The sequence below is a fragment of the Eufriesea mexicana genome, unplaced genomic scaffold (genome assembly GCF_001483705.2).
Source record: "Eufriesea mexicana isolate 0111107269 unplaced genomic scaffold, ASM148370v2 scaffold1824, whole genome shotgun sequence".
Classification (NCBI taxonomy): Eukaryota; Metazoa; Arthropoda; class Insecta; order Hymenoptera; family Apidae; genus Eufriesea; species Eufriesea mexicana.
Genome location: NW_016909928.1, coordinates 364538 through 389140, shown reverse-complemented (window position 1 = coordinate 389140; position 24603 = coordinate 364538). Strand labels below are relative to the sequence as shown.

Below are 24603 nucleotides of genomic sequence, written 5' to 3'. Positions count from 1 at the left end.
ATAAAATTCTATTATTCTAGTTTCGTTTTTGGATCTGTTTCTCAATTTTTAAATTGCTACTGCAGCTGCTTGGCCAATGAAAATCTCTTGGATATAGTAGTAAATTCTTTTCATTGTCAACATCAATTTTATGGACATTTTTCACATTCTCGGTATATTCGTTTTTTTTTAAATTACCACCTATGTTTCTAATAAACATGTAACATCAGGCATTAATCTGAACACAAATGTGCCTGAACCTTGGCCAATGTATATGGACTATTAAAATGTTCAAATATTACTAGAGCATCAGTGAAATTATTATGTGTGCATTTTTCTACAAAAGCGCTAAATAAAATGTCCAACTGATCCAGAATGCATTGAATATACTCTGATAATATTAACCACCTAGTAGGACATGACTAAATTATTTTTTCTGTGCAGCATTCATAATTTCTTGTGTACTAATTCTGTCTTTTGAAACACTTTAAAAAATAATTACTTATTAAATGCAAAAAATTATCTATATCAGAATATTAGAAGACATGCATGAAATCTCACCAAATGCATAGAATAGTAAATGCAAGAGAAAACAACAATATTTTTATTTGCTGTTAACAATCTTAATACTGAACTGTTTTAACATTATATTTGTATTATCTATAGATATCCCTGCAATATTGTTTAATGATAAATTATGTTCTTCTATGAAGAACAATAGGAATATAAAAAAAAAGGAATATAAAAAACATTGAAATAAATTTTCTGCTTTTTTAATTTGTATATAGTCCAATAAAAATGTTTAAATATTACTGTTGTGTACATGTATCTTACTAAAATACATAAACTTTTTGTTTCAGTGGCATCTGTGTTTTTGTTTAACACTATAGAAAAATATTTGTTTCACACTAATATTGCAATATTCTTTTCTATATGTTTAATTACGGTTTTTACTATAACGAAAACATTATTTCTCTTTAATTTAATTTCTTAAAAAACAATTGAATCTGATAATGCAATTTTATTCATAGCCTCAATCTGACTTTGCGAATTTCTTTTGCGAAAAGCTTTTCCTCTTCTAATTTTCTTATTGTTAGATCCATGTTTCCTTCATGTACTGTAGTCAATACACGTGGCTCTAACAATAAGATGTTTCTACGGACTGAAAAGTTTTGATTGTAGACTTTGCATCTGGCTAAGCATACATTTACATTTCTCTAGCCATTATGTGAAATGTGCTTCTTCGAGCTAAACATCTCAAAATGATTGCCTTCTAAACAATTTTTTAGGAGAAGAAGCCAGTTGTTATCATTATTAGCAACATCATTATATAAAGTTATGGTATAAGTTATTGTATAATGTGGAATGTTTTTGATTGTCCCTCAGTTAGAAATTAATGCAGTACCTTTTTTTTCCTTATTGTTGGCTACACTACAAACAGTAATCTGTGTTACTAACATCATTCTTTAGTAATAAGCTTTTAAGAGCGGGAAAATAAGTGTTTGATGGTTTCATATTGGAAACATTTCATAAATATATAAAGAATAATGTCAAGTCCTATGAGATTATCAGGTGCAGATAGTCCTGGGAGGACTCCTAGAAGACAAACACGGAGTTCAAGGTCTCCTGTTTTTGGTACTCCTCGTAAGTATTTATTTAAAGGTTATTTCGTATCTATTTTATTATACTTTATTATATTATGTACTTTTATATATTCTGTTATTCTAAACTTATATTATAAATATTATATACTCTTTTCGTAAATTTTTGTGTAAAAGGTAATGCAGTCCATACTGGAGTTGATAATGTAGAAACTCCATTAAGATGGGGCACTACTGGCACACGACAAAATGCTTTAGATTCTGGGAACAGAGCTGCTACAATTTTAGCTTCTTCTGAACGTGAAAGTGGTGCTGATTCTGGTGATCATTTTACGGATCAAATTAATGGATCAGAAAGTGGTTTGCAATTATCTTCTCCAATAAATTATGGCACACCAAGTTCATTGGGATCAATTCGTACTCCAAGAAGTGGAATCCGAGGCACTCCGATTAGACATAGACCTGATATTAATACAGATAAACGTTTACGTCAATTTACATTACAAGAACCTGTAAGTTTAAGATGATATTTGCTAAAATTTTTATAATATTGGTATTATTATAGTTGATCTTGAATTAAACAATTTAAAAACGTTCAATCTTTTTATAATTTTTTTTTAATAATTAGTTATTTTGAAATTATTTTATAAATTTGCTATAAATATATAACACTTTCAAACTATGTGCTATTATAAACAATTTTAATAAATATTTGAATTTCAATATTGTTAATGGCTTTTTGATAAAATATTTGATATAATAGTAATCAAAATTTATAAATAATTTATAAATATAATATTGTTTATTAATAATAAATTAACAATTATGGTAATAGATTTCAGAAGCACAAAATGGTACATCAGAAAGTGATACAGCTGGACCCCATTTGGTTGTTTGGGGAACAAATGTAGTTATAAGTCAGTGTAAAGAACAATTCAAATTATTTTTTCAACAATTTATTGACCCAGATGCAGAGAATGATGAATTACCAGAAAATATGAATCTATTGGAACCTTTGTATCTTCAAAAATTGGAAGAGATACATACTTTGGAAGAACCATATTTAAATGTCAATTGTGCTCATATAAAAACATTTGATAAACATCTTTATCAACAATTAGTTTCATATCCTCAAGAAGTAATTCCAACATTAGACATGGCAGCAAATGAATTATTCTTTGAAAAATTTCCAGCAGCTGTGTTAGAACATCAAATTCAAGTACGCCCCTATAATGTGGCTAATATTGCAACTATGAGGGGATTAAATCCATCTGATGTAGATCAATTAATTACAATACCAGGAATGGTAATTAGAGTATCACGATTAATTCCACAAATGCGAGAAGCTTATTTTAAATGTAGTGTTTGTGCTTTTACAACTCTCATAGAAATTGACAAAGGGAAAACAAAAGAACCTACAGTATGTGCACATTGCACACATAAATATTCTTTCACTTTAATACATAATTTGAGTCATTTCTCTGATAAACAAATGATTAAATTGCAAGAAGCCCCAGATGAGATGCCACAAGGACAGACTCCACATACTATAGTTTTATTTGCACACAATAATTTAGTAGATGCAGTGATGCCTGGAGATAGGGTTTCTGTTACTGGAATTTATAGAGCAGCAACTCATAAACCTAATTTTGAACATAATTTACAAGCTATTTATAAAACTTACATTGATGTAGTTCACTTTAGAAAACAAGATTCCAAGCGGTGAGAAAATCTATTAATTGTAGAATTAATAACTAAATAAATTTTAAAAATTTGACTTTATTAAGTAAACTTACTAAAATAGATTAAATAAGTTTATTTTGAATCATTCATAGGCTCTATGGTCAGGAAGATGGTAAAGAACATAATTTTACACCAGAAAGAATAGAAATTTTAAAATCACTGTCGCAGAAGAAGGATATCTATGATCGATTAGCAAGACATATTGCTCCTAGTATATATGCAAATAATGATGTGAAAAAAGGAATTATATTACAATTATTTGGTGGCACTAGAAAAGCTTCTACTGTACATGGCAAACATTTTCGACCTGATATCAATATATTACTCTGTGGTGATCCTGGAACAAGTAAATCACAACTATTGCAATATGTTTACAATTTGGTACCACGATCTCAATATACTAGTGGAAAAGGTAAGATAAGAATAAATATAATTTATTAGAAGCAAATCACCCGAATTAAATTTAAATATCAATTTAAATATCAATGTGTATGCATATATTATAAATATAATGTAAATATTTCAGGATCTAGTGCAGTTGGGTTAACAGCTTATGTTACAAAAGATCCAGAAACTGGACAATTGATATTGCAAACAGGAGCTTTGGGACTTGCAGACAATGGGATATGTTGCATTGACGAATTTGATAAAATGAATGAAAATGCAAGATCAGTACTACATGAAGTAATGGAACAACAAACTTTAAGCATTGCTAAAGCTGGAATTATTTGTCAGTTAAATGCTAGAACTAGTATACTTGCAGCTGCTAACCCATCTGAATCTCAATGGAATAAAAATAAAACTGTATATATTTTGTTAACTTTATATACGAATTGCAACTTAGTATTCATGATATGCATTATATTATAATATATATTTTAGGTGGTCGAAAATGTGAAATTACCACATACTCTCCTTTCTCGATTTGATTTAATTTTTTTGATACTAGATCCACAAAACGATACATATGATAATAAACTTGCAACTCATATGGTATCTTTATACTATAAAACATTAGAAGAAGATGAAGATGAACAAATAAATAGAAGTATTGTTCGAGATTATATAGTTTTTGCAAAAGAACATGTTCATCCTGTTCTCAATGAAGAAAGTCAACAAAGATTGATACAAGCTTATGTTGACATGAGAAGAGTTGGAAGGGGACGTGGACAAATAACTGCATATCCTAGACAATTAGAGTCTTTGATACGTTTATCTGAAGCACATGCTAAAGTACGTCTAAGTTCTATCGTGGAGTTGCAAGATGTAGAAGAAGCATGGAGGTTTGTAATCAGTAAAAGTAATAATATATATATATATATATATATACACATAATTTATATATATTTAATTTTCATTAATAGGTTGCACAGAGAAGCTTTAAAACAATCTGCAATTGATCCATTAAGTGGTAAAATAGACATAACTATTTTAACTACAGGTATATCTTCAGCAGCCAGAAAAAGAAAGAAAGAATTATGTGATGCACTTCAAAAACTTATTGAAAACAAAGATAAAGTTCATATACTTAATCAACAAAAAATCTTTGCTGAAATAAAGCAATCTTCTGAATTGGTTAGTAGAAATATATATATATATGTGATTCTTATAACATATAATTATAATTTTAATACAAAAATTGTACTATTATCTGTTTTAGCTAATTACTAGAGATATGTTTGAAGATGCTTTAAGAGAATTACAAGATAATGGATTAATAACAATAATAGGAAAAAGCAGTATTCGTATTTCTTAATGTATTTTGTATATTTCATTATTTTTTAATGGAATTTATAAATGAACAAAATGCGTATAATTGAAATAGCATTTTCCTTATCTTTTGTAAATTTATATTAAATATATTCTTTTTATAAATTTGTATTTTTCTTATTTCAGATAACATTCTCAATATCATCATTTTAAAAATTATGATTTACATTAAATTTTTTTATATAAATACATACAGTATTCTATCTATTACAAAAAAATTGTTAAATTATATTTATAAAAATATAATATGTATTATTCAAACTTCTATTTCAAATAAACAGATTTATTTGATATATAGTAAAAACTCTCAAAAATAAGAGAATGAAAAGTTTGTGAACTTCTCAAAGTAGAATAATCTATAACAAAACTGAGTTATATTTATAGAAAGTTAATATTACTAACATACTAATAGAAAATACTTAATCTTATAAAGAATTAATTAATTTGGTATTTTTTTATTACATATATCATACTTCTTTTTTATTATACTTATTTATTATTCTAATTAATATTTTGTAATTATATATAATTATTTGATTTATGTGATATATATCATGTATACGATACATCAGTATATACATATTTTTGTTATTATACTATTTCTTATTATAAATGTACATATAAATATGTAAGATGCTATTATATATTATTTTTTTTATAATACATATTTGTTATAATAAATGTAAATTAACTTTTAAATAATTTAAATATTCAGAAGAGTTGAAAAGAATATTAGATTATTATATACACATTATATTTTATTATCTAGTTTAATTTTATTGGTACATAATAATTAATATTTTGTCTTATTAAGATTGTACATAAAATTAAATTATATTCTTTATAATATCTCTTAAATTAAAACATTATAAATTTCTTATAAAAACGTTATTTTAATTCTAATCAATTTTCTACATTATTACTTAAATTGCTATTCACTTTTAAACTTCTATAAGTCGTCACACGTTTCTTCTAAGATATATGTATTACAAAATTTTCGCATATTCATAATATTGCATGCGTGCAAATTTTATTAAGCTGATGCGCATTCGTAAAAATCCCCTCCTATTACACTGCATTGGTTGTCATTCCAACTATTATTTTATGTGTATCTGATCCTCCATTTAAACAAATTCTTTTAAGTTAAATATATCTTCAAGATATTATTCATAAACACAGTAGAAAAGTAAAAAAGGATTCGCTTTAAATTTTTTGTGTTCATAGAAACACCATTTTGATTCTTTCAAAGTAAATAAAACCTTTAAGTCTACGTTCATTATTGAGGCCACATATTGAGGTCAGGAGTGCTGCATTCAACGAAAGACCCCCAACTGCGTTTTCTATTACAAAACAAGGACATCAACGACGTTATAATACATATTTATCTATTCCAGCTTTTATATTTTTACACAAATATTTTATAATTTTTCATTTACATCTTCTCCTCTTTTTCTTTGATTTACTCATCCTTCCATTTTATGATCCTTTTCTATCTTACTTTTGACACTACTTATTTATCTCTCTTGCGCCTATTTCCTTTATGTCCTCTCTTTCTATTTCACGACATTTCCACTCCTTGTCTGTCTCTCTTGATCTTTCCTGTTCTGTCGAATCGAACTAGCCTCCCTTCCTGCGAATTTACGTAGATATTTCTACTTGTGAACGGTTCCAACCTTCAGGATGCAGGCTATTAAATGTGTTGTTGTAGGAGACGGGTGAGTATTTTAAAACTTACTATAATGTTTCGTGATATGTTTGTCTTTTCTGTTTTCGATCCACATTACTTGATCTAAAGAATCATCAAAGTACCCCTTGGCGATTGGTTTTTCCTGATCAAGAACTATTTAAAAGCTAGTACCACACCCGTTATACTTTTTAATATATTTTTCCTCCCATATTTGAATCACTGTTAAAGGCTGATAAAGATCATTTTATTTTGAAATTATCAATTTGTAAATAATTTATCGTATCGAAATTTTATTTTGGTCTATGTTTTTTCTTTTCTTTTTATCTTTATTAAAATTTAATTCGAATTTGTATTATTCTATTATTTTTATCCTAGTACTCTTAAAATTTTTTGCGTGTGTTTCATTTATATTTAACCTTATTGTTATTAAGATTGTAATATATTTCTATATGTATAGTCAATTTAATTATTTTTAATTAATTAATTTCTATAGAGCAGTAGGTAAAACATGTCTCCTCATAAGTTATACTACCAATGCCTTCCCTGGGGAATATATTCCAACTGTATTTGACAATTATTCTGCAAATGTCATGGTGGATGGTAAACCAATAAACCTTGGTTTATGGGATACGGCAGGCCAAGAAGATTATGACAGATTAAGACCACTGTCTTACCCACAAACAGATGTCTTTCTGATCTGTTTTTCTCTTGTTAACCCGGCCAGTTTTGAAAATGTTCGTGCTAAATGGTATCCAGAAGTACGTCATCATTGTCCAGCTACTCCAATTATTTTAGTAGGGACTAAACTAGATTTACGTGAAGACAAGGAAACAATTGAACGATTAAAAGATAAAAAATTAGCACCTATTACATATCCTCAGGCATGTATTTATTTAATTTATTATGTATTTACTGCTACTTTATACTTAATTGTAATTTTAACTAATTTATATTAAATCATGTTTAGGGTTTGTCCATGGCAAAAGAAATTGGTGCTGTAAAATATTTAGAATGTTCTGCTCTTACTCAGAAAGGATTAAAAACAGTATTTGATGAAGCAATTCGTGCAGTATTGTGTCCTGTTCTTCAAGTGAAACCAAAACGCAGATGTTTCCTTCTATAATATTAAATGTCCAACGACGGTGGAGCATGTGCAAATGTACTACCCCTCCTCCGATCGGACTTGATTGCAACAGGAAATCTAACTTTGATTAAAAAACCCCGTTGTACGGTCCATCTCTCTACAAGCATCTGCCATAAAAGCGCACAAATCAATTTGTATAATGCGTATAAAAAGATAAAGAAGAAAATATACGCAATTTAAGTATTTTGGACATTAGTTGAATGTTCTAATGAGAGAAAGGAAGCCAAATGAAAACTGAACTGATAATGTACAGTATATTAGAGTGTGTTATTAATATTAGTTATTACTTATGAATTATAAGAAATTAAACATTATTCTGTATGTGTGCTTTTAAGCACACTAGATACTAATCAATTTAATAGAAGAGGTAAACCATTTTATGTAAATTTGCATTATATATTTTAGATGGAAGAAATATAATCACATTCTAAAATTTTTGGTACACAAAGAGATTGATGTAGTAAAACTATTAAGGTAAAAAATATGTGAATATTAATATTACATATTAAGGATTTGCTTCTAATTCTCTAATACAAGTTAACTTTTTTCAATTAATAATTTCAAATGTTATTAATTGATTATAGATAAATTGTAAATCATATTTTTTGTTATAAATTATAAAGATATACATTTGCAAATAACATGAAATGATTTCCACCTTTCAACTAAATTGGTTGATATTACTATATACATACCATGGAATAAGATAATCATGTAAGTTTTAGAAATGAGCGATATAAGTGTGATTTCAATTCTCTACCTCTATTGTATTTTCATGTTGTTGCAACTTTTCTATAATTGATACACACAACATGGCTAAAGAAATAAAATATCAGAGGTAGGGAAAATTAATGTGTGAATGAATGTTTAAGAGTGCATACAAAAACCAAGAGAGAAAGACAGAAGGAATTATTCTATAACAAATAATTGTACATAAATGGTAAAAGTTCAAACTGTATTCCTATCATTATCATTTTACATGTATAAGCTGCTGAATCTAAATCAGACGTTACTTGTTTTTTATATATATATTATAAATATATATAAAGTGGGGCTGGACCGAGATCTATTTCAATCGTCGCAGATCCACTGACCTGTGCAATCTATCCGGGGAATGGGGACTCAGTCCATAAAAAATATCATAGATACTGTAACTAAATATGCTTTATTAAATGGGTGTTTATTAAATTTTTCTATTTATTCATTATGCCGTTGTGTCAAAAAATGTATCAATTAATATAGATATTTGTTCAGGAGAGTATTTTATATATTTAGCTGGATTTTTAGAAAATGATATTCCACGGTATTTGTTATGAAAACTCGTATAGAGAGGAACAATAGCTTGTTGAAGTTCTTTTCGTAATTCTTCTCGTAATCGAGCGTCAGGTACAGAATAAGAGCGTTGACATTTTGCAACTTCTTCTAATTCTCTTGTAAATCCCCAAAATTTCTCCTTCAAAGATTTTGCTCCAGGTTCTATGAAAATAACAAGATTTATTAATCTCCACATTCAATATTTTTTTACTTATGTGTTATATAACTAACACATTACAATTGCCACAACTATATTAAATAATTTTTTGTATTTTTGATATTATGAGAAATTATTTCAAAAATATTACATAATTCATTATTACAAGTATTTGATATATACCAAATAAACAACATTAAACAAATTTCTTTTTCATTTAATATTATAAAATTTGTTAATATTTCCCAAAATACAGACCTGGTTCATCGAAGGGTTGTTCAAGATAAGCACGCGCTTTTGCAAAAGTAGTAGAAACATAATTAGCCTTATCACGTAATAAAAGATCATGGTATGTTTGTTCTGCACTAGGTTCTGCTAATAATAAAAGTTCCATTAAGGAACTGCGACGTAAAGCACTTACAACATGATTATGATTGTTTAAACGAAAAAGAGCTCTCAGTGCAATGTCTGAATATGAAGTATCACTTTTACTTACAAGCACCAAATTCAATTGTGCCAATACTTTTTCTGCAAATAAGAAAGGCATTAATGAACTGTACAATATTTTCATAACATATTTAAACATAAAAAAATAATGATACTAACTAATATAAGTGCCAAGAACAATTCTATACATGTTTTCTGTTTGTTTTACAGATGTTGTACCTTCCATATCTGAACTACGTCTTAAAACAGCTCCTGCTGTATCTGCATATTCTGCTAATTGTTCCAAAAAAACTAAAACATTACTTGTACTTTCTGCTACAGTGCCATCTTTAGGTAAAATTGAATTAGATTCATTCCTGACACTTTCTGCAAAATCTTCCAATGCTTTTGCTCCCTATATTGTTAAATTATACAATATGTAATTTAAAATAAAGTTTTCACTTTAGAATTGTATTGTGTTATAACATACAGTTATATTTAGAGTATTAAGCACAGAAGTGAATTTTGATCTAAGAGCATAGTCACAACCCTCAACAGTACGCTCTAAGTCTGGTTTTAGTTCTCCAAGATGTTTTAAAATAGGAAAAATCACTAAAACTGCTGAAAAGTCACGTCTTACGATACATCGTTTAGCTCGCGTTGCTATGCTCTCTCCATCATGAGCTACAAGATCCATAGCTTCTCGTACTGTAGCTTCTAGTACTTGTGCTTGTAAACTGATTGGTAAAATTTTTGCAACTAATGATCGTTCTGCTTGCATTAGTTTATGAAGACCAACTGTTAAGAGCAGATAATTCTCCATTTCTTGTTCATCTGGTGCTGTATCCTCTACAGAATGTCCAGATAATTGTGGTGGTGGCTTCCTAGATGTAGTTAAAGACAACCCCAAACCAGTAGTTTGAGAAGCCTTTAACAACATTCTACTAGCTTTTTTTTCTAAAGCATGTTGTAATCTTTTAGAAGCTCTTTTCCCACTAATTTCTTGGATCCCTAAAGAGTATCTATTGCCAAATTTTGTTTTCTATAAATTATAATACAATTATTGTTAAGTAAATAGTAAATACTTATAACTGAAAAGAATAAGTTATGATAAATCTCTTACTGGTAAAGGACTTCCTGCATGTGTACTACCACCGCTAGCACTTCTTTGATGTTCTTTTAATAACTGTAAAGACCTTAAAACAATTGCTGAACGTACAGATGCATAAATTTTTACATGTTTGCGATGTCCTCTCTCTTCTAACCATGCTGCAATTTTACATAAATCTCCTAAAATACTTTCTGGTAATTGACAAAGAGATTGTGGAGCATCTTCACCACTAGTATCTTCATCTGAACCAATTAAATCCAAAAGAACAATTGGAAGAATTGGTTTACTCTGTCTAGTTAAAATATCATGGAATTCTGCATATAAAGCATCTAAACCAACAACAAACAAACTTGTTATATTTTCTAATTCTACAGAACTGGGATTATTTTTTTGAAAATAACGTTGAGCATTGTAAAGACGATTCATTGCTTCCAAAAAATTATCTAATCCTCCAGATCCTCCCGGGCCAGCTCGAACTGTAACTTCTACTTCTTGACAAACTCCATAATATCCAATAGCATGATCTAAAGCATTCAATGTCATTTCTATATCTGTAAAAAACAAGAAGTAATTAAAATTATATTATTATACAATAAACTAAAAATTTTAAATGTTTACACAAGATGAGTCAGAGAAATGTTACAAACTGTTTCCTATGAAACTATTGTAAATATGAAGTTCAATTTTTTTTAAATTAAATAAGGTAAATAAGCTGCTCATTTAATGTGAAACAAATTTTATTAGATGTGACTTATGCTTTTTAAATAAGAGAATTCTCTTATTTAAAAAGCATTCTTTTTATTTCTCTCATTCTTTTTATTTAAATAGCTCTTATGGAACTTAATAATATTTATTTGAAACTTTGTTTTTGTTCTGCATAGTTTTATAGTATTATAATAGGAAATATACAATTCTATGAGAAAAATTTGAAATCAATATTTAGAAATATTTAAATAAAAATGTCCTAGGTCAAGAATTATTTTATTAAATGTTCAAAATGGTATCCTTGATCTTTTAAGTCTTTGATGAATATGATTTTAAATATTTAGTAACATTAATGAAATAGCCGATGTATATGCATTACTATTTTGTTTATATTTTCCTTTGTAAAAGCAATAATTAATTTTATCACTTAATATTATAATATTTATTTATAAAAAGAAGTTTATGTAATGGATACATTGCTTTAAGAATATTATTTTGAACATTTAATTAAATAATCTTTGATCCAGACCATATTTATTTTTATACTTATAAAAGCTTCTCTTGAAAAACATATACTTTGTGTTATAACTTCTTAACTATGCAAGATAAAAAAGAATGTTTCAAATAAACCATAACCAGTTTGACAAGAAACATGTAATTAAAAAAAAAAAATATATGTTATTCGATATAAATAGAATGCTATTACATTAAAAAAGTGTAGGAGATTTCTTTTTATATTCTTAGTACTTATCTCAAGCAAATTTGTTTCATACCAAATGATAAGCTGTTTCATCCTACTTAATCCGAAAAAGAATTGAAATTAATACTTACACTTTTTCAAAATTTCAAAGAAATTTGCTAACAATATTTTATATAGCTCACTCTATAGAATTAATAAGCAGGTACAATACACTAAATAAACTAAGAAACATCAATTAAAAACATCAAAGTAAAAGTAATTTCTCATTTAAAATATCTTAGTAAAATGACTTCGTTTGCAATAGAAGGATCTTATTATTAATGTCTTAACATATATTAGTTGCATTTAATTTTTAATAATATACTTTGTTGTTGTGCTTGAAGATTTCCTGTTTCATTATAAACTGGAAGTATAGTACAACGCAATGTAGCAAGACGTTGTTCTAAAGAAGACAAAATTCCCACAACATTATTGGTTAATTTTCTGCTTCGCTCTTCTGCTTCTTTCAATGCTTCTAAAGAAGCAATCTCTGCTTCCAATTTGCACTGTATTTCAAATCTTCGTTCAGAAGTATCTGCTTTCGCAGCATGCATCATTTTTCTAAAAATTACAAAATATATAACATAAATTGTAAACTATAATCAATTTTTTTAACAGTTAAAATTACATCATTAATTATTTAACATGTATGTTAGAAATGCATTAATAAATAGGTAACATAATGTTATTGTTAAAATTTCAAGACATTATTTTAATATTACTTAATATATTACAATATTATTTATTTGAAGTACACTATTACTTTTTACCTTTACAATTAACCAAATAATTATTAAATGATTATTACAGAAATATTATTTTCTATATATTAACAAATATAAAAACTTACAACTGCTGACGTAAAAAAGTCCTATTCAAATAATAAGTAGACTTTGATAATACAACTTTAGAATTTTAGAAAATACCACTAGCATAAATAAACTCTTTAATGTCATGTATCCTATATAGAATACTTAATGTTGATTAAAAATTAAACAAATAAATTTTTAAAATACATGAATTAAATATTTAACTATATTTTATTATATTTTTTAATTTAGTACCATACTATATCGTATTAAGTACGAAAGGATCCTAGCATAGATAAATATTAATTAAAAGATAATAAAGCATAATTACTAACAATTTTAATACAAATTTCATATCATTTACTAAAATTATAAAATTATAGCAAAAATGTAGTAGAAGTTATACGTAGATGTTTAGTATTCATTAATAAGTTGGTAATTCTGAAACTGACCAGCTGTTCTGAAAGTAATAAATCGACAAAGACAACGTAAACGAAGTATAAAAAATTGGATTGAACTTGAGTAGATGTCGTATATTCAAACTAAGTAGTTAACATTATTTAATTAACAAGGTTACGGAAGTAATAAATAAATAAAAAATAATTGAATTTACAGTATCAAAAATATTTTATGATACATAATTTCAAATAAATGTGTAATCTATTATCACATCTTAGTAAATTATAAGGTATTTATTTAATTACTTATTTAATTATTATTTATTTAATTAAGGCATATTTTTACTATATATAAATAGTGATAATCATAATTATATATTTATCAAAACCTGTAATTTTAATTTCATTAAAATAGTAAAATAATTTTTCATGTTTATTTTTAAGAAAGAAGTTATTACATAAATTATATTTATTCCATTTTTAGTAGCACTTGCAATATGGATAAACCTATATCCTCAGATATTGTACTCATTGGCGGTAATTCTCATCCAGAATTGGCTAATCTTATTGCCAAGTAAGTTTCTATAATTATTTATTAGCAGGTTTATTAGTAGGTTTATATAATTATGAATTATTTATAACCCTTTCGCTTTGTAGCCGATTAGGTGTTAAACATGGAGGATGTTCTGTATATCATAAGACAAATCGTGAAACTGTAGTTGAAATTGGAGACTCTGTACGTAGTAAAGATCTCTATATTATACAAACTGGGACAAAAGATGTAAACAATAATATAATGGAACTTTTAAGTATGGCATATGCATGTAAAACTTCTTCTGCAAAAAATATTGTTGGTGTCATTCCTTATTTACCTTATTCTAAGCAATGCAAAATGCGAAAACGAGGATGTATAGTTGCTAAACTGTTAGCAAAGATGCTTTGCAAAAGTGGTTTAACACATATAATTACAATGGATTTGCATCAAAAAGAAATACAAGGATTTTTTGATGTACCAGTGGACAATTTGCGTGCTAGCCCATTTTTGTTACAATATATACAAGAATCTGTGCGTAAGCAATACTGATAAAAATGATTACCATATATTTTCACAATTCCAATTTTTAATTTTATTTAAGCAGATACCAGACTATCATAATTCGGTGATAGTTGCAAGAAATCCAGGTAGTGCAAAGAAGGCAACTAGTTATGCAGAAAGATTACGTTTAGGAATAGCAGTAATTCATGGAGAACAACGAGAATCAGAGTCAGATATGAATGATGGACGCTATTCTCCACCTGCGCTAGCCTCACGAACAATGGAAGTTGGTGTTGGTGTTCCAATGCATCCTGCAAAAGAAAAGCCTCCAATTAATGTTGTAGGAGATGTAGGTGGACGTATAGCTATTATGGTGGTATGTAAATTTAAATATAGAAGTTAAGAAGTAAAAGAATGCTGTGTTAAATAACTTCTTTATTGTAGGATGATATGATAGATGATGTCCAATCTTATGTAGCAGCAGCAGAAGTTCTTAAAGAAAGGGGAGCATATAAAATTTATGTTTTAGCTACACATGGACTTTTAAGTTCTGATGCTCCAAGGTTAATAGAGGAATCTCCAATTGATGAGGTAATACAACATTTAACAGTCAATTTAAAAAATATATGTATACTTATTATATAAATCTTTTAGAAATTAACTTTACAATTTTTATTTTTAGGTTGTTGTTACAAATACAGTTCCTCATGATCTTCAAAAGATGCAATGCCCAAAAATAAAGACTGTTGATATCAGTATTTTGCTGGCAGAAGCTATTAGACGTATTCACAATAAAGAGTCTATGTCATACTTATTTAAAAATGTCACTTTGGAAGATTAAAAGCTTTGATGAAATAATTTCAAATATATTGAGAGTTTCAATATTTGAGGATTATATACAAGACATATCTATTAAATTTTGTTTATTATTTTATATTAGGGACAATTGAACATGCTAGTCTTTATTTAATTTAGATATATAATTGATTTACTTCATAATTTCCATATATTTAAATTTCTGTATAGCACATAACTGATAATTGATAAACATACATAAAGTGCATTAAAAGATTTTAATCTTAATTTTGATTGTATATTTTGGTCAATAAAGATTGCACTTTATAATAGAAAAATAATAAGTGCATTTGAAAATGTGAAGATTATAAATATATTGTTCTATATTGCTATAGTGTATAAAATAATAATGTAAATTTAACAAAAAACAGAATAATTCTTTTTCTTTCCTATATTTTTAATATGATTATTAGGTGAATAATTAGTGAACATTCAAATTAAACAAATTGATCAATAAATATGTTGCTATGACAATAGATCAAATATAGCTTCAAAGTTGGTGGTTTGTAAGTAGTTCTGAAATTTTTTAAATATTTTAAGCTTTTCAGAATGTCTGTGGAAGCTCAGGATTATGAATTTACTAGAATTTGTGTTATGTTACAATCGGAAGTAAAAAAACGACGAATACAGGGCTTGAAAGAAATTCTCAAACTGTTAGAATTACAACAGTGCGAAAATAAAATCTTGAGATTATGGAATATTATAAGTAAACCACTGTTGAGAATTTTAAATGATTCTGTAGAAGAATGTCGTGATCGAACACTGGAGATCGTTAAATTATTTATAACTAATTTAACACCGGATGATAAGTATATTATGTATCTTCTTCCAATTTTATCTAAAAGATTAGGTTCTTCTGAACAAATAGAAACCTCAGAAGAAGTACGACTGAAGTGTGTTATATTACTGCGAATAATAATATTAAAATATAAAAATTTATTAGCATCATATATCGATGATTTAACAAAAATTTTAATACAAACTATAACAGACAATTATCCGCTTGTTAAAAAAGAAAGCTGTGAGTGCATATCTGAATTTGCAAAAAATTTATCGAAATATTTTTACACGCAATCACAAAACTTTATAAAACCAATTCTGAAAAATATAACACACCAACATTATAAAATTAGAGTTGCCTTTATTAAAACAATAGGCGATTTAATTCAATATGGAAACAGTAAATTCATAGAGGAGATGGCTATTCCTTTGGCAGAACGATTATTTGATCAAAATGGCCTTGTTAGAGCAGGTATTTCCTCCCTATTTTTATTTTATAATCAATAGATTATAAATTACATTTGTTTTGATAAATTATATTTTAAATTATACCATTTTTTACAGCTGTAATAGAAGTAGCAGGCTGTTGGCTTTTAAAACTGAGAGATCGATATAGTTGGTGGCACAAAATTCTTCCATTACTCTTGACAGGTCTTCATGATGAATTAGAAGAAATAAGACAAAAAGCTGCAAACTTTTGGAATGCTGTAGGGCAGTTGTATATAAAAGAAAACCAGGAAGATGAAAAATTAAAAAATAAATTGGATTTTCTTCCCAAGGATTGCAACCATTATCCTAATAGTATGTTGAATAAATTGAAAATGAATTATTGTATTATTATTTACATTATTATTATTGTTGCAGTTATTAGACCAAATTTAGGATGCCGTATAATAGCACAACAAAGCTTCAACAAATTAATCAATGGAATTGCTTTGGAATTAACAGATTGGATTGTAGACATTAGAGTGCGAACTGCACAACTGCTTTGTGTTTTTATTTTAAATATAGAAGATGATGTAATACAACATATTGGAAAACTATTACCTCCCATGTATCGGTAAATATATACCAATAGAATATGAAGTATCAAAGAAATCTTAAAATAATTCTATTTTAAACTAATATGTGTTTCATAGAGCTTGTAATGATGAAGATAATAGAGTTGTACAAAATATAGAAAAAGCAGCAGAATATATAGGGTATTTTGTACCTCCAGAAATATATTGTCATTTGATACTTCCTACTCTTGAAGAAATTTCATCTGTAGGTCATTTAAAAGTTTTTTCTGCGATTTTAAAAGGTAGTGAACGTTATTCACTTCTTCCATTATTAGAAGATATTGGAAAATTTTTACAACAACCACAAATCTGTCAAAGCAAAAAAGGAGCATATCAGAAACAGATACTTTCTTGTTGTTCTTCCTTAATTTCTGTTTGCAAAGAGGTTTGTCATGTATATTTTAAATTTTATTAATTCTTAATACTTATAATAACAATAGTGATAAATATTTAACAATTTTTAGGATTGTAAACTAATATCAAAGGAATTATTTATGATAATATTTACTGTTCTATCTATGACACAAGAAAATTTAATAAAGTTGAAAGCACAAGAACTATTAAATACTGTTGCTAATATTGATTCAGTTGATAATTTTGATGAATTTTATAATAAACACATCAACCAATTATTTTCAATATTTTCTGATTGTAAATCATGGTCAATTCACGATTCAGAATCTCAAATATTTTGTGCATGTTTAATTTATGTTAGACAGATTTTGGCTTATAATATGGACGTGATATTACCAATTTTGAGAAAAACCATGACAAATGATGCCGATCCTGAATTGAGATTGAAACATTTTATTTTATTAACAGAATATTTTAATCGCGGATCTTTGAATGAAATTATGGATCTAGAATTCTCTAATCAATTTTTAGAAAATTGTATATTTCCTGGATTAGTTTGGACTGCAGGAAGAACTGCTGAAGCTATACGTACTGCTGCAGTATCTTGTTTATGTGTCTTTTTGAATCAATATGAAAAAGATCCTATTATAGAAAAAAACACAAATCATGGTGAACAAAATATTTGTTTTGTATTTGACAAAGTAATACCTATTTTAATTAGCCTTGCAGATGATAATTCTAAAAGAAGTAGATTTTATTCTGTACAAGCTATATATTTGATAATGTGTATTAGAAAACGATTTGATTATCTCACAGAAGAAAATATACATAAAATGTATCCTGTACTTCTAAAAAGACTAGATGATGGATGTGATGATGTTAGAATAATATCATTAGAAGCTTTAACAGAAGTTTGGAATGCAATACCTAAAAATTATGACTTACATTTCAATAAAGGACACATAGATACTATATATTAAATATTTTTTAGGAAATTTAAAAGAACTAGCCAAAGTGCATCCAGAACTATTACATCAAAAACTTCAAAAGTGTAAAACAAATTTTAGAAATCAAAGTGATATTGACACATTAATAAAACACTGTCAATGTATTTTGACAAACACGTAAGACAATTATCATATAAGAGCAATATTGTATATTAGATAGTGTTTATCACTACTACATATACAAATGTATACATTAATCAAATAAAATATACTATTTGCTGCAAATAAAAATTCATTAATTTGATTAAAATAAATTTTATTGGTAAAATTTTTAATATTGACTCACTTTAAGGTTATTTTAATTATTTAACGCGATGTATTAAATGAAACTACAACATTATGTGATAAAAATATGCACAAAAAACTGTTAATTAATTTATTACATAAATTAGTGTGTAAAAACAGATATCTATACACAAAACCGCGGGAAAATAATTCGTAGATTCGAAGAATATACAATTCCAGAAATTTTGATTATTTAAATAACTAAAAAATTAAATTAAATATAAAATTCAAGTAAATTGGAAAATTATATATCATTAAAATATAAATAAACTATTCTTTCTTAGTAAAAATAATGAACAAACAATTGGAAGGAAAAATTAACCTTAAAAAACTATTAAAACAGGAAGTACCCGCCCTTTTAGGGTCGCCATATTGTCCATGTCTTCCGCTTTCAGAGGCGATTCACAAAGGGGTGGCAAACAGGATTAAGAAATTGCCAATAATTCTGTATAAATTTTCATTTTTCAATCTCCATCTTACTATTTCATAATTGTGGTAAGTGTATTGTCTATATATTCTATTTCTTTTAACCAAAAAATATTTTTCATAAATTTTTTTTAGCTTCGTAAGTCTGTCCAAACATTTTTTACCTTTCTGTCACTTTCTTGACTCAACACTTTACTCCCTTATTTTATAATCGAATAATTACTTAATATTTCTTCCAAATATTTTGGTGATGTAAAAACGTGTAAAAAAGATAAAACGTACATAATTTATAATTCATTTTTCAATATTTGAACCTTCTAAAAATATTCTACAGAAGCATATCTACATGGTGATATGTATACGTCATAAATGTGTATTTGTACTGATGTTCGAATTTTATAACTTGACTAATTAAATATAGTGTTGTGTTAATTATTTTTAGAATTTCTGTATTCACTGTTAGTCATTAATTAAAGTTAACAACTAAATTTTCGTTTACTTTCTTGGTGCTCATAATGCAATAGTCTTCCAGTTTAAAATACTTTTGTTAAATGAGTGGAATATTTATAAAATCCATTATGTATCTAAATTCGTGACATAAAAATCCATCACAAAGTAATTGATACATTTGCATATTGCATACAATATTTAGTCTACTAATGTATGATATTTTTGTCATAGTAAACATGTCAGAACTTAATACCGATCACATTGACTCTGTAGAAGAAGAATTAGAAGTGGAATCTAATTACAAACCACCACCAGAAAAAACAATAGAACAAATTTTAGAAACAGATAAAGAAGATGAGAGTTTACGTAAGTATAAAGAAACGCTATTGGGAGAAGCGAAGTCTGGAGGTGTTGTTGTAGGTGCGTATTTCATTAAATGTTTACTATAAAATGTCTATAGGGAATGATAAATAAGAAAGATGATGTTCTAAAATTTTACAGATCCGAATGATCCCAGAAAAGTAATAGTAAAAAAATTAGCACTTTGTGTAGCAGATCGACCAGATATGGAATTAGATTTAACAGGTGATCTATCCCAGTTAAAGAAACAAACATTTGTAATAAAAGAAGGTGTTAGCTACAGAATCAGGATTGACTTCATTGTTCAACGTGAAATTGTGCATGGTCTGAAATATGTTCAAAAAACTTATCGTCTTGGAGTACCAGGTAAAATTTTCATTAAATATAAAATATTAATAATATTTTAACTTTCTTAATGCTAACACTATATTTTTAATTGTGATTATATTAAGTCACTAAAATATCATTTAATTATTCTATTCGATTTCTCTTGAATGCTTTCTTCCTTAGGTGTCACAGGTATTTTCAAATCTAATATTGAAAATTACATATTTGACCATTAACATGTTTATTAGTAATTTGTTTATTATGTTATTTTTTCAGTGGATAAAATGATGCATATGGTGGGTTCTTATCCACCAAAAACAGAAGTCCAATCATATACTACTCCAACAGAGGATGCACCAGCTGGAGTAATGGCACGTGGTTCTTATAGTGTAAGCTCTTTGTTTACTGATGATGACAAACATGAACACCTAAAGTGGGAGTGGTCATTTGAAATTAAGAAAGACTGGAAAGAATAAGCTCCCTTTCATAATGGGAAGCCCTACAACGATCGCAATTAAAATAAGAATGCCAAAAGGGACTCTAATTTTTATAGATATTCAGTCATACTGCGATGCCATAACTGTATTTTTTAAGTAATAAGAGAAAGAGTAACATTGATATTTATTTAGATACTTTTCCTAAATCGTAAACCTTAAAAGTGAACAATTGAGTACATGAATATATACATATATACACGCACATGCAACGATATGTATATGTGTATATATATTTATATAAATATATGTATATGTATGTATACACATACATATTGAATCACGTAGGTACTATTTTATAATCATTTAAATTGTGCACATCAGTCAGTATTCAATTGCCTTTATACTGTTGTTATTAATACACACTTTTTAATTTTTTCATCTAAGATCAATGTAAGATCTATTAGTATTATATTCTTAATACATTTTGCTGAAGATTACTGTCATAATTCAAATTTTTAATATATTTTGATTAACAAAAAGATGTTATTATTTTAATATTTTTTAATGTGCAAAGTAAAAAATAACTTAAAATTTAAAAATGTTAAGAAATAACAAATTTATACATACATTATTAATGTAGAAAATTTAAATGGTGCACTCCAAATATTTCTTTATCATATATATCCATTATTACTTTTTATTATATTCGTTATATTCATGTTAGTCTTAAATTGTTTTAAAAGGAAACAATCTCTCATGCAATAGAAATTTTTTATAATCATTTGTGTCAAAATTAAAATTAAAAATCTAAAGTATTTTATTTCTTTTGTTTTAAGATTTATAATACGAAATAATAGTGGTTTTATGAAATATGATTCTTTAGAAACAGTTTTATAATGTAACTTAACAGAAATTGCAATAAGTATTGCAATTGTAATTCTAAATACAATAAAGACAAGGATTCAAATTATTTTCCAGCTACAGTTTAGAAAAGACAAATTTAACATAGAAGTTTTTTTTTTTTTTTCTTTTTTTGGCAATTTTTCTTTACTGTGCATGGTATGGTGTAATAAATGTATGCATTTAACACGAGTCCCTTTTCAAACCTATGTGTAATGCAATATTAAGTTTTAATTAAAGGGACTAAAAGATTGTTATTGAAAAATGTTATTTTAGAGTATTGTTCATTTTTCTATCTTTTTTATATTTTCTGTAAAAATAATGATCAATGAATTAAAATTATAGTACCTTTCCTATTTGTTTCATCAATAGTACTAATAAAACATTAGAATTAAAAATAAAAAAAAATTCAATTTTAAAAGTTGGAAACCTATTACTAATTAAGAATGTACTAAAGTAAGTTATTTCAAATTCTAAAATTAAATACTTGTTAACCTATAATTTTTAGGTTATACTACATAAGTAAATATAATAAAATTAAAGATGTAGTAAGAATGCACGTTAGCAAATTGTTTGCAATTAATGTATTATAAATTTTGTATTATTTTATGTTTTAGTTTTATATTATATTTTATTAAATTCAATTAATATATGTTTTATTTAAAAATAAAATTTGATATTTTATTGTAAGAAATTATATGTAATAGCTTTACATATGATGTTGAATGTTTAGAATGTTCGTGAATGTATAAATGATTAGTTGAATTATATGAACTGTCTTAAAAATCACAATTTAGATTTTATAAATATTTAGAAAATAAACATTACGCTTCATTTATGACGATTATATAATTTTTTTAATTATGTTTCATACCCAAGTAAAATAATGAAATAAATATACATGCTTAAATAATTATGTTATATTAATGTATGAAGCAATCTAATTCCAAATATTATCAATTTAATTTTTTCTATTATAATATTTAAAAAATTATTTTTAACAAATACTAATTTTATACACGAATTAAATGATTATTCATTTCTTAGTTCGTTTTGAATGTTGTAACTTCCCTTTTAACCACATAACTAAAAATAACCTAATTGATTAAATTTATAAATATTAGAATAAATTGTGATTTTAATGATAATAATTATTTTTTAAAAATAAAAAATTTATCATAGTTTACTTACAAAGTTTAAATGAATGTACTGGAAATAAAATTTTACTGATTTTAGGAAAATTACTGCAATTTTATTCCATGAAAGGGTAAATTATTTATTGATCAAAATGTGAATTAGTTTTTACTTCCATCTTTGAATGATATTAATAATATTCTGATCTAAATGGTAGGCAAAGGATTATTACATATATTTTATTTTATATATCTTTTTAGTATTAAGAAAATCGAACTTTAAAATGTTTGCCAATTTATGTAATTTATTTGTATAATGTATCAAATACATTGGAGTGCAGATGGATTCTTCTATCCTTCTATCCTTTCGTTGTGGTTGTTCTGAAACAAATCTTTTTTTTAATTTTAATAAATTTTTTTACAAAACTTTTGAATTAAAAAGAAACACTTCGGAACGACACCGACCATTTTCACTTTTAGATTTGGCACAATTGTTTTTGTAGTATTCGAGATATGAAAATGCTATCTTTTCCTTTAATACCTGTTATTTTTTGAAAATTAAAGAACCAAAAATGGCCACAGACCACAGACAACACTAATTGCACAATTGGTCTAAGCAAGATGAGAAAGATCTTCTTGACAAAACAAAGAAAATCACACCACCAAATTCACGATCAACTTCACGAGAAAACTTGTGTTCAACCCATGCGACCATACGTCAAGTCACAGCATGCATCTTTTTTTAATGATATAATTAAACTTTCCTACATAATGATCATATTTTCTTTTGATACCACTGAAATTAACTAAATATTTCTTCTTGTAAAATTTTCTTTTTCTATTAAAGAAGTCGTTACATCTTTAAATGCCACTGAAATCATTAACGCATCTTCCTGTTAAAATCATTTACATTTCTAATGTAACAATCATTACTTTCATTTGACGCCACTGAAACTTTGGTAGGTGAAGTAGGAATAATGAACGCATTGACTCAGCGTAATAGTCATCTATTTGTTGTTCCGACACTATTGTATTATTAAACCACTGCACCTTTGGTTGCGCCATGCTATAACGCACTTTTAAAATAGCATTTTAAAAGAGCGTCATAGTGTTGGTCGCCAAGCACAAACACTTGGATTTTTTTTTACATTTCACTGTACACGTTCTGCTTTTTTCTTCTATACTTTTCAAATATTCATCACCAAACACTGTCTTTTTAAATTCTGTGCTTTTTCACTGAGAAAAAAGCACAGAGAGCTATTTAAGGATGCTGTCCATACACTTTCTTTAGTTCACTTTTCAGAACACGTCCGCACAATTCACTTATATAAGTATTGTATGTATATATCACACGGATAATTCTATATAATCATAAAATGCAGCTTTACATTTAACTAGGCTTAATTACTGTATCAAATATAGCTTTAACCAGATCTTTCATATTTCACCTTTATCTTGATCAAGATTTATGTTTTAAAAGAAGATTCAATGTGAAATTTAAAAATAAGATATTTCTTAGGAGATTTCACTTGAATATGAAAGAACGGCGTGTGTATGTGTGTTGTGTGTGCGCGCATACGCGCGTGTGTATGTGCTATATATATATATA

At 26.6% G+C, this 24603-nt stretch overlaps 5 protein-coding genes across 7 annotated transcripts; 4 read left to right on the top strand and 1 right to left on the bottom strand.

Moving 5' to 3' along the window:
* Positions 1 to 1472: 1472 nt before the first annotated feature.
* dpa (disc proliferation abnormal) lies at positions 1473 to 5079 on the top strand. Its single transcript, XM_017902462.1, has 8 exons — positions 1473 to 1623; positions 1758 to 2092; positions 2416 to 3302; positions 3416 to 3735; positions 3850 to 4127; positions 4206 to 4606; positions 4688 to 4898; positions 4984 to 5079. The coding sequence occupies exons 1-8, from the start codon at positions 1527 to 1529 to the stop codon at positions 5077 to 5079; spliced, it is 2625 nt and encodes an 874-aa protein (XP_017757951.1). The 5' UTR covers positions 1473 to 1526.
* A 1638-nt stretch (positions 5080 to 6717) lies between these two features.
* On the top strand, positions 6718 to 8145 carry Rac1 (ras-related protein Rac1). Its single transcript, XM_017902403.1, has 3 exons — positions 6718 to 6808; positions 7274 to 7661; positions 7748 to 8145. The coding sequence occupies exons 1-3, from the start codon at positions 6774 to 6776 to the stop codon at positions 7901 to 7903; spliced, it is 579 nt and encodes a 192-aa protein (XP_017757892.1). The 5' UTR covers positions 6718 to 6773; the 3' UTR covers positions 7904 to 8145.
* A 432-nt stretch (positions 8146 to 8577) lies between these two features.
* Exo70 (exocyst complex component 7) lies at positions 8578 to 12933 on the bottom strand. The gene is made up of 6 exons (XM_017902425.1): positions 12702 to 12933; positions 10945 to 11483; positions 10312 to 10863; positions 10002 to 10236; positions 9654 to 9923; positions 8578 to 9400 (listed from the first exon to the last, which is right to left on the bottom strand). The coding sequence occupies exons 1-6, from the start codon at positions 12931 to 12933 to the stop codon at positions 9129 to 9131; spliced, it is 2100 nt and encodes a 699-aa protein (XP_017757914.1). The 3' UTR covers positions 8578 to 9128.
* An 872-nt stretch (positions 12934 to 13805) lies between these two features.
* On the top strand, positions 13806 to 15460 carry LOC108549177 (phosphoribosyl pyrophosphate synthase-associated protein 2). 3 transcript variants are annotated; one of them, XM_017902449.1, is made up of 6 exons: positions 13806 to 13873; positions 14068 to 14157; positions 14241 to 14649; positions 14723 to 14995; positions 15064 to 15210; positions 15302 to 15460. In XM_017902449.1, the coding sequence occupies exons 2-6, from the start codon at positions 14081 to 14083 to the stop codon at positions 15458 to 15460; spliced, it is 1065 nt and encodes a 354-aa protein (XP_017757938.1). In that variant the 5' UTR covers positions 13806 to 13873; positions 14068 to 14080. The 3 variants fall into 3 exon arrangements, with proteins under 3 accessions (XP_017757938.1, XP_017757936.1, XP_017757937.1); XM_017902447.1 differs by having other exon boundaries at positions 14720 to 14995; XM_017902448.1 differs by having other exon boundaries at positions 13835 to 13873; positions 14071 to 14157; positions 14720 to 14995.
* Positions 15461 to 16023: 563 nt separating this feature from the next.
* RhoGDI (rho GDP-dissociation inhibitor) lies at positions 16024 to 21216 on the top strand. The gene is given in 9 exon segments (XM_017902450.1): positions 16024 to 16726; positions 16819 to 17055; positions 17119 to 17314; positions 17394 to 17700; positions 17780 to 18645; positions 18647 to 18777; positions 20069 to 20257; positions 20339 to 20563; positions 20801 to 21216. Coding segments are annotated over 9 exon segments (3054 nt in total). The 3' UTR covers positions 21001 to 21216.
* Positions 21217 to 24603: the final 3387 nt, after the last annotated feature.

Bases quoted from the DNA above. Each gene is read 5' to 3' on its own strand.
- dpa (XM_017902462.1), top strand. From the start codon at position 1,527: ATGTCAAGTCCTATGAGATTATCAGGTGCAGATAGTCCTGGGAGGACT. The intron at 1,624-1,757 runs GTAAGTATTTAT...TTTGTGTAAAAG, and splicing joins TCCTGTTTTTGGTACTCCTC to GTAATGCAGTCCATACTGGA. The intron at 4,607-4,687 runs GTTTGTAATCAG...TTTCATTAATAG, and splicing joins GATGTAGAAGAAGCATGGAG to GTTGCACAGAGAAGCTTTAA.
- Rac1 (XM_017902403.1), top strand. From the start codon at position 6,774: ATGCAGGCTATTAAATGTGTTGTTGTAGGAGACGG. The intron at 6,809-7,273 runs GTGAGTATTTTA...TAATTTCTATAG, and splicing joins TGTGTTGTTGTAGGAGACGG to AGCAGTAGGTAAAACATGTC. The intron at 7,662-7,747 runs GCATGTATTTAT...AATCATGTTTAG, and splicing joins CACCTATTACATATCCTCAG to GGTTTGTCCATGGCAAAAGA.
- Exo70 (XM_017902425.1), bottom strand. From the start codon at position 12,933: ATGATGCATGCTGCGAAAGCAGATACTTCTGAACGAAGATTTGAAATA. The intron at 9,924-10,001 runs GTTAGTATCATT...TCTTATTTGCAG, and splicing joins TGTTCTTGGCACTTATATTA to AAAAAGTATTGGCACAATTG. The intron at 9,401-9,653 runs GTCTGTATTTTG...TTATTTTCATAG, and splicing joins ACAACCCTTCGATGAACCAG to AACCTGGAGCAAAATCTTTG.
- LOC108549177 (XM_017902447.1), top strand. From the start codon at position 14,081: ATGGATAAACCTATATCCTCAGATATTGTACTCATTGGCGGTAATTCT. The intron at 14,158-14,240 runs GTAAGTTTCTAT...TTCGCTTTGTAG, and splicing joins TTGGCTAATCTTATTGCCAA to CCGATTAGGTGTTAAACATG. The intron at 14,996-15,063 runs GTATGTAAATTT...TCTTTATTGTAG, and splicing joins GACGTATAGCTATTATGGTG to GATGATATGATAGATGATGT.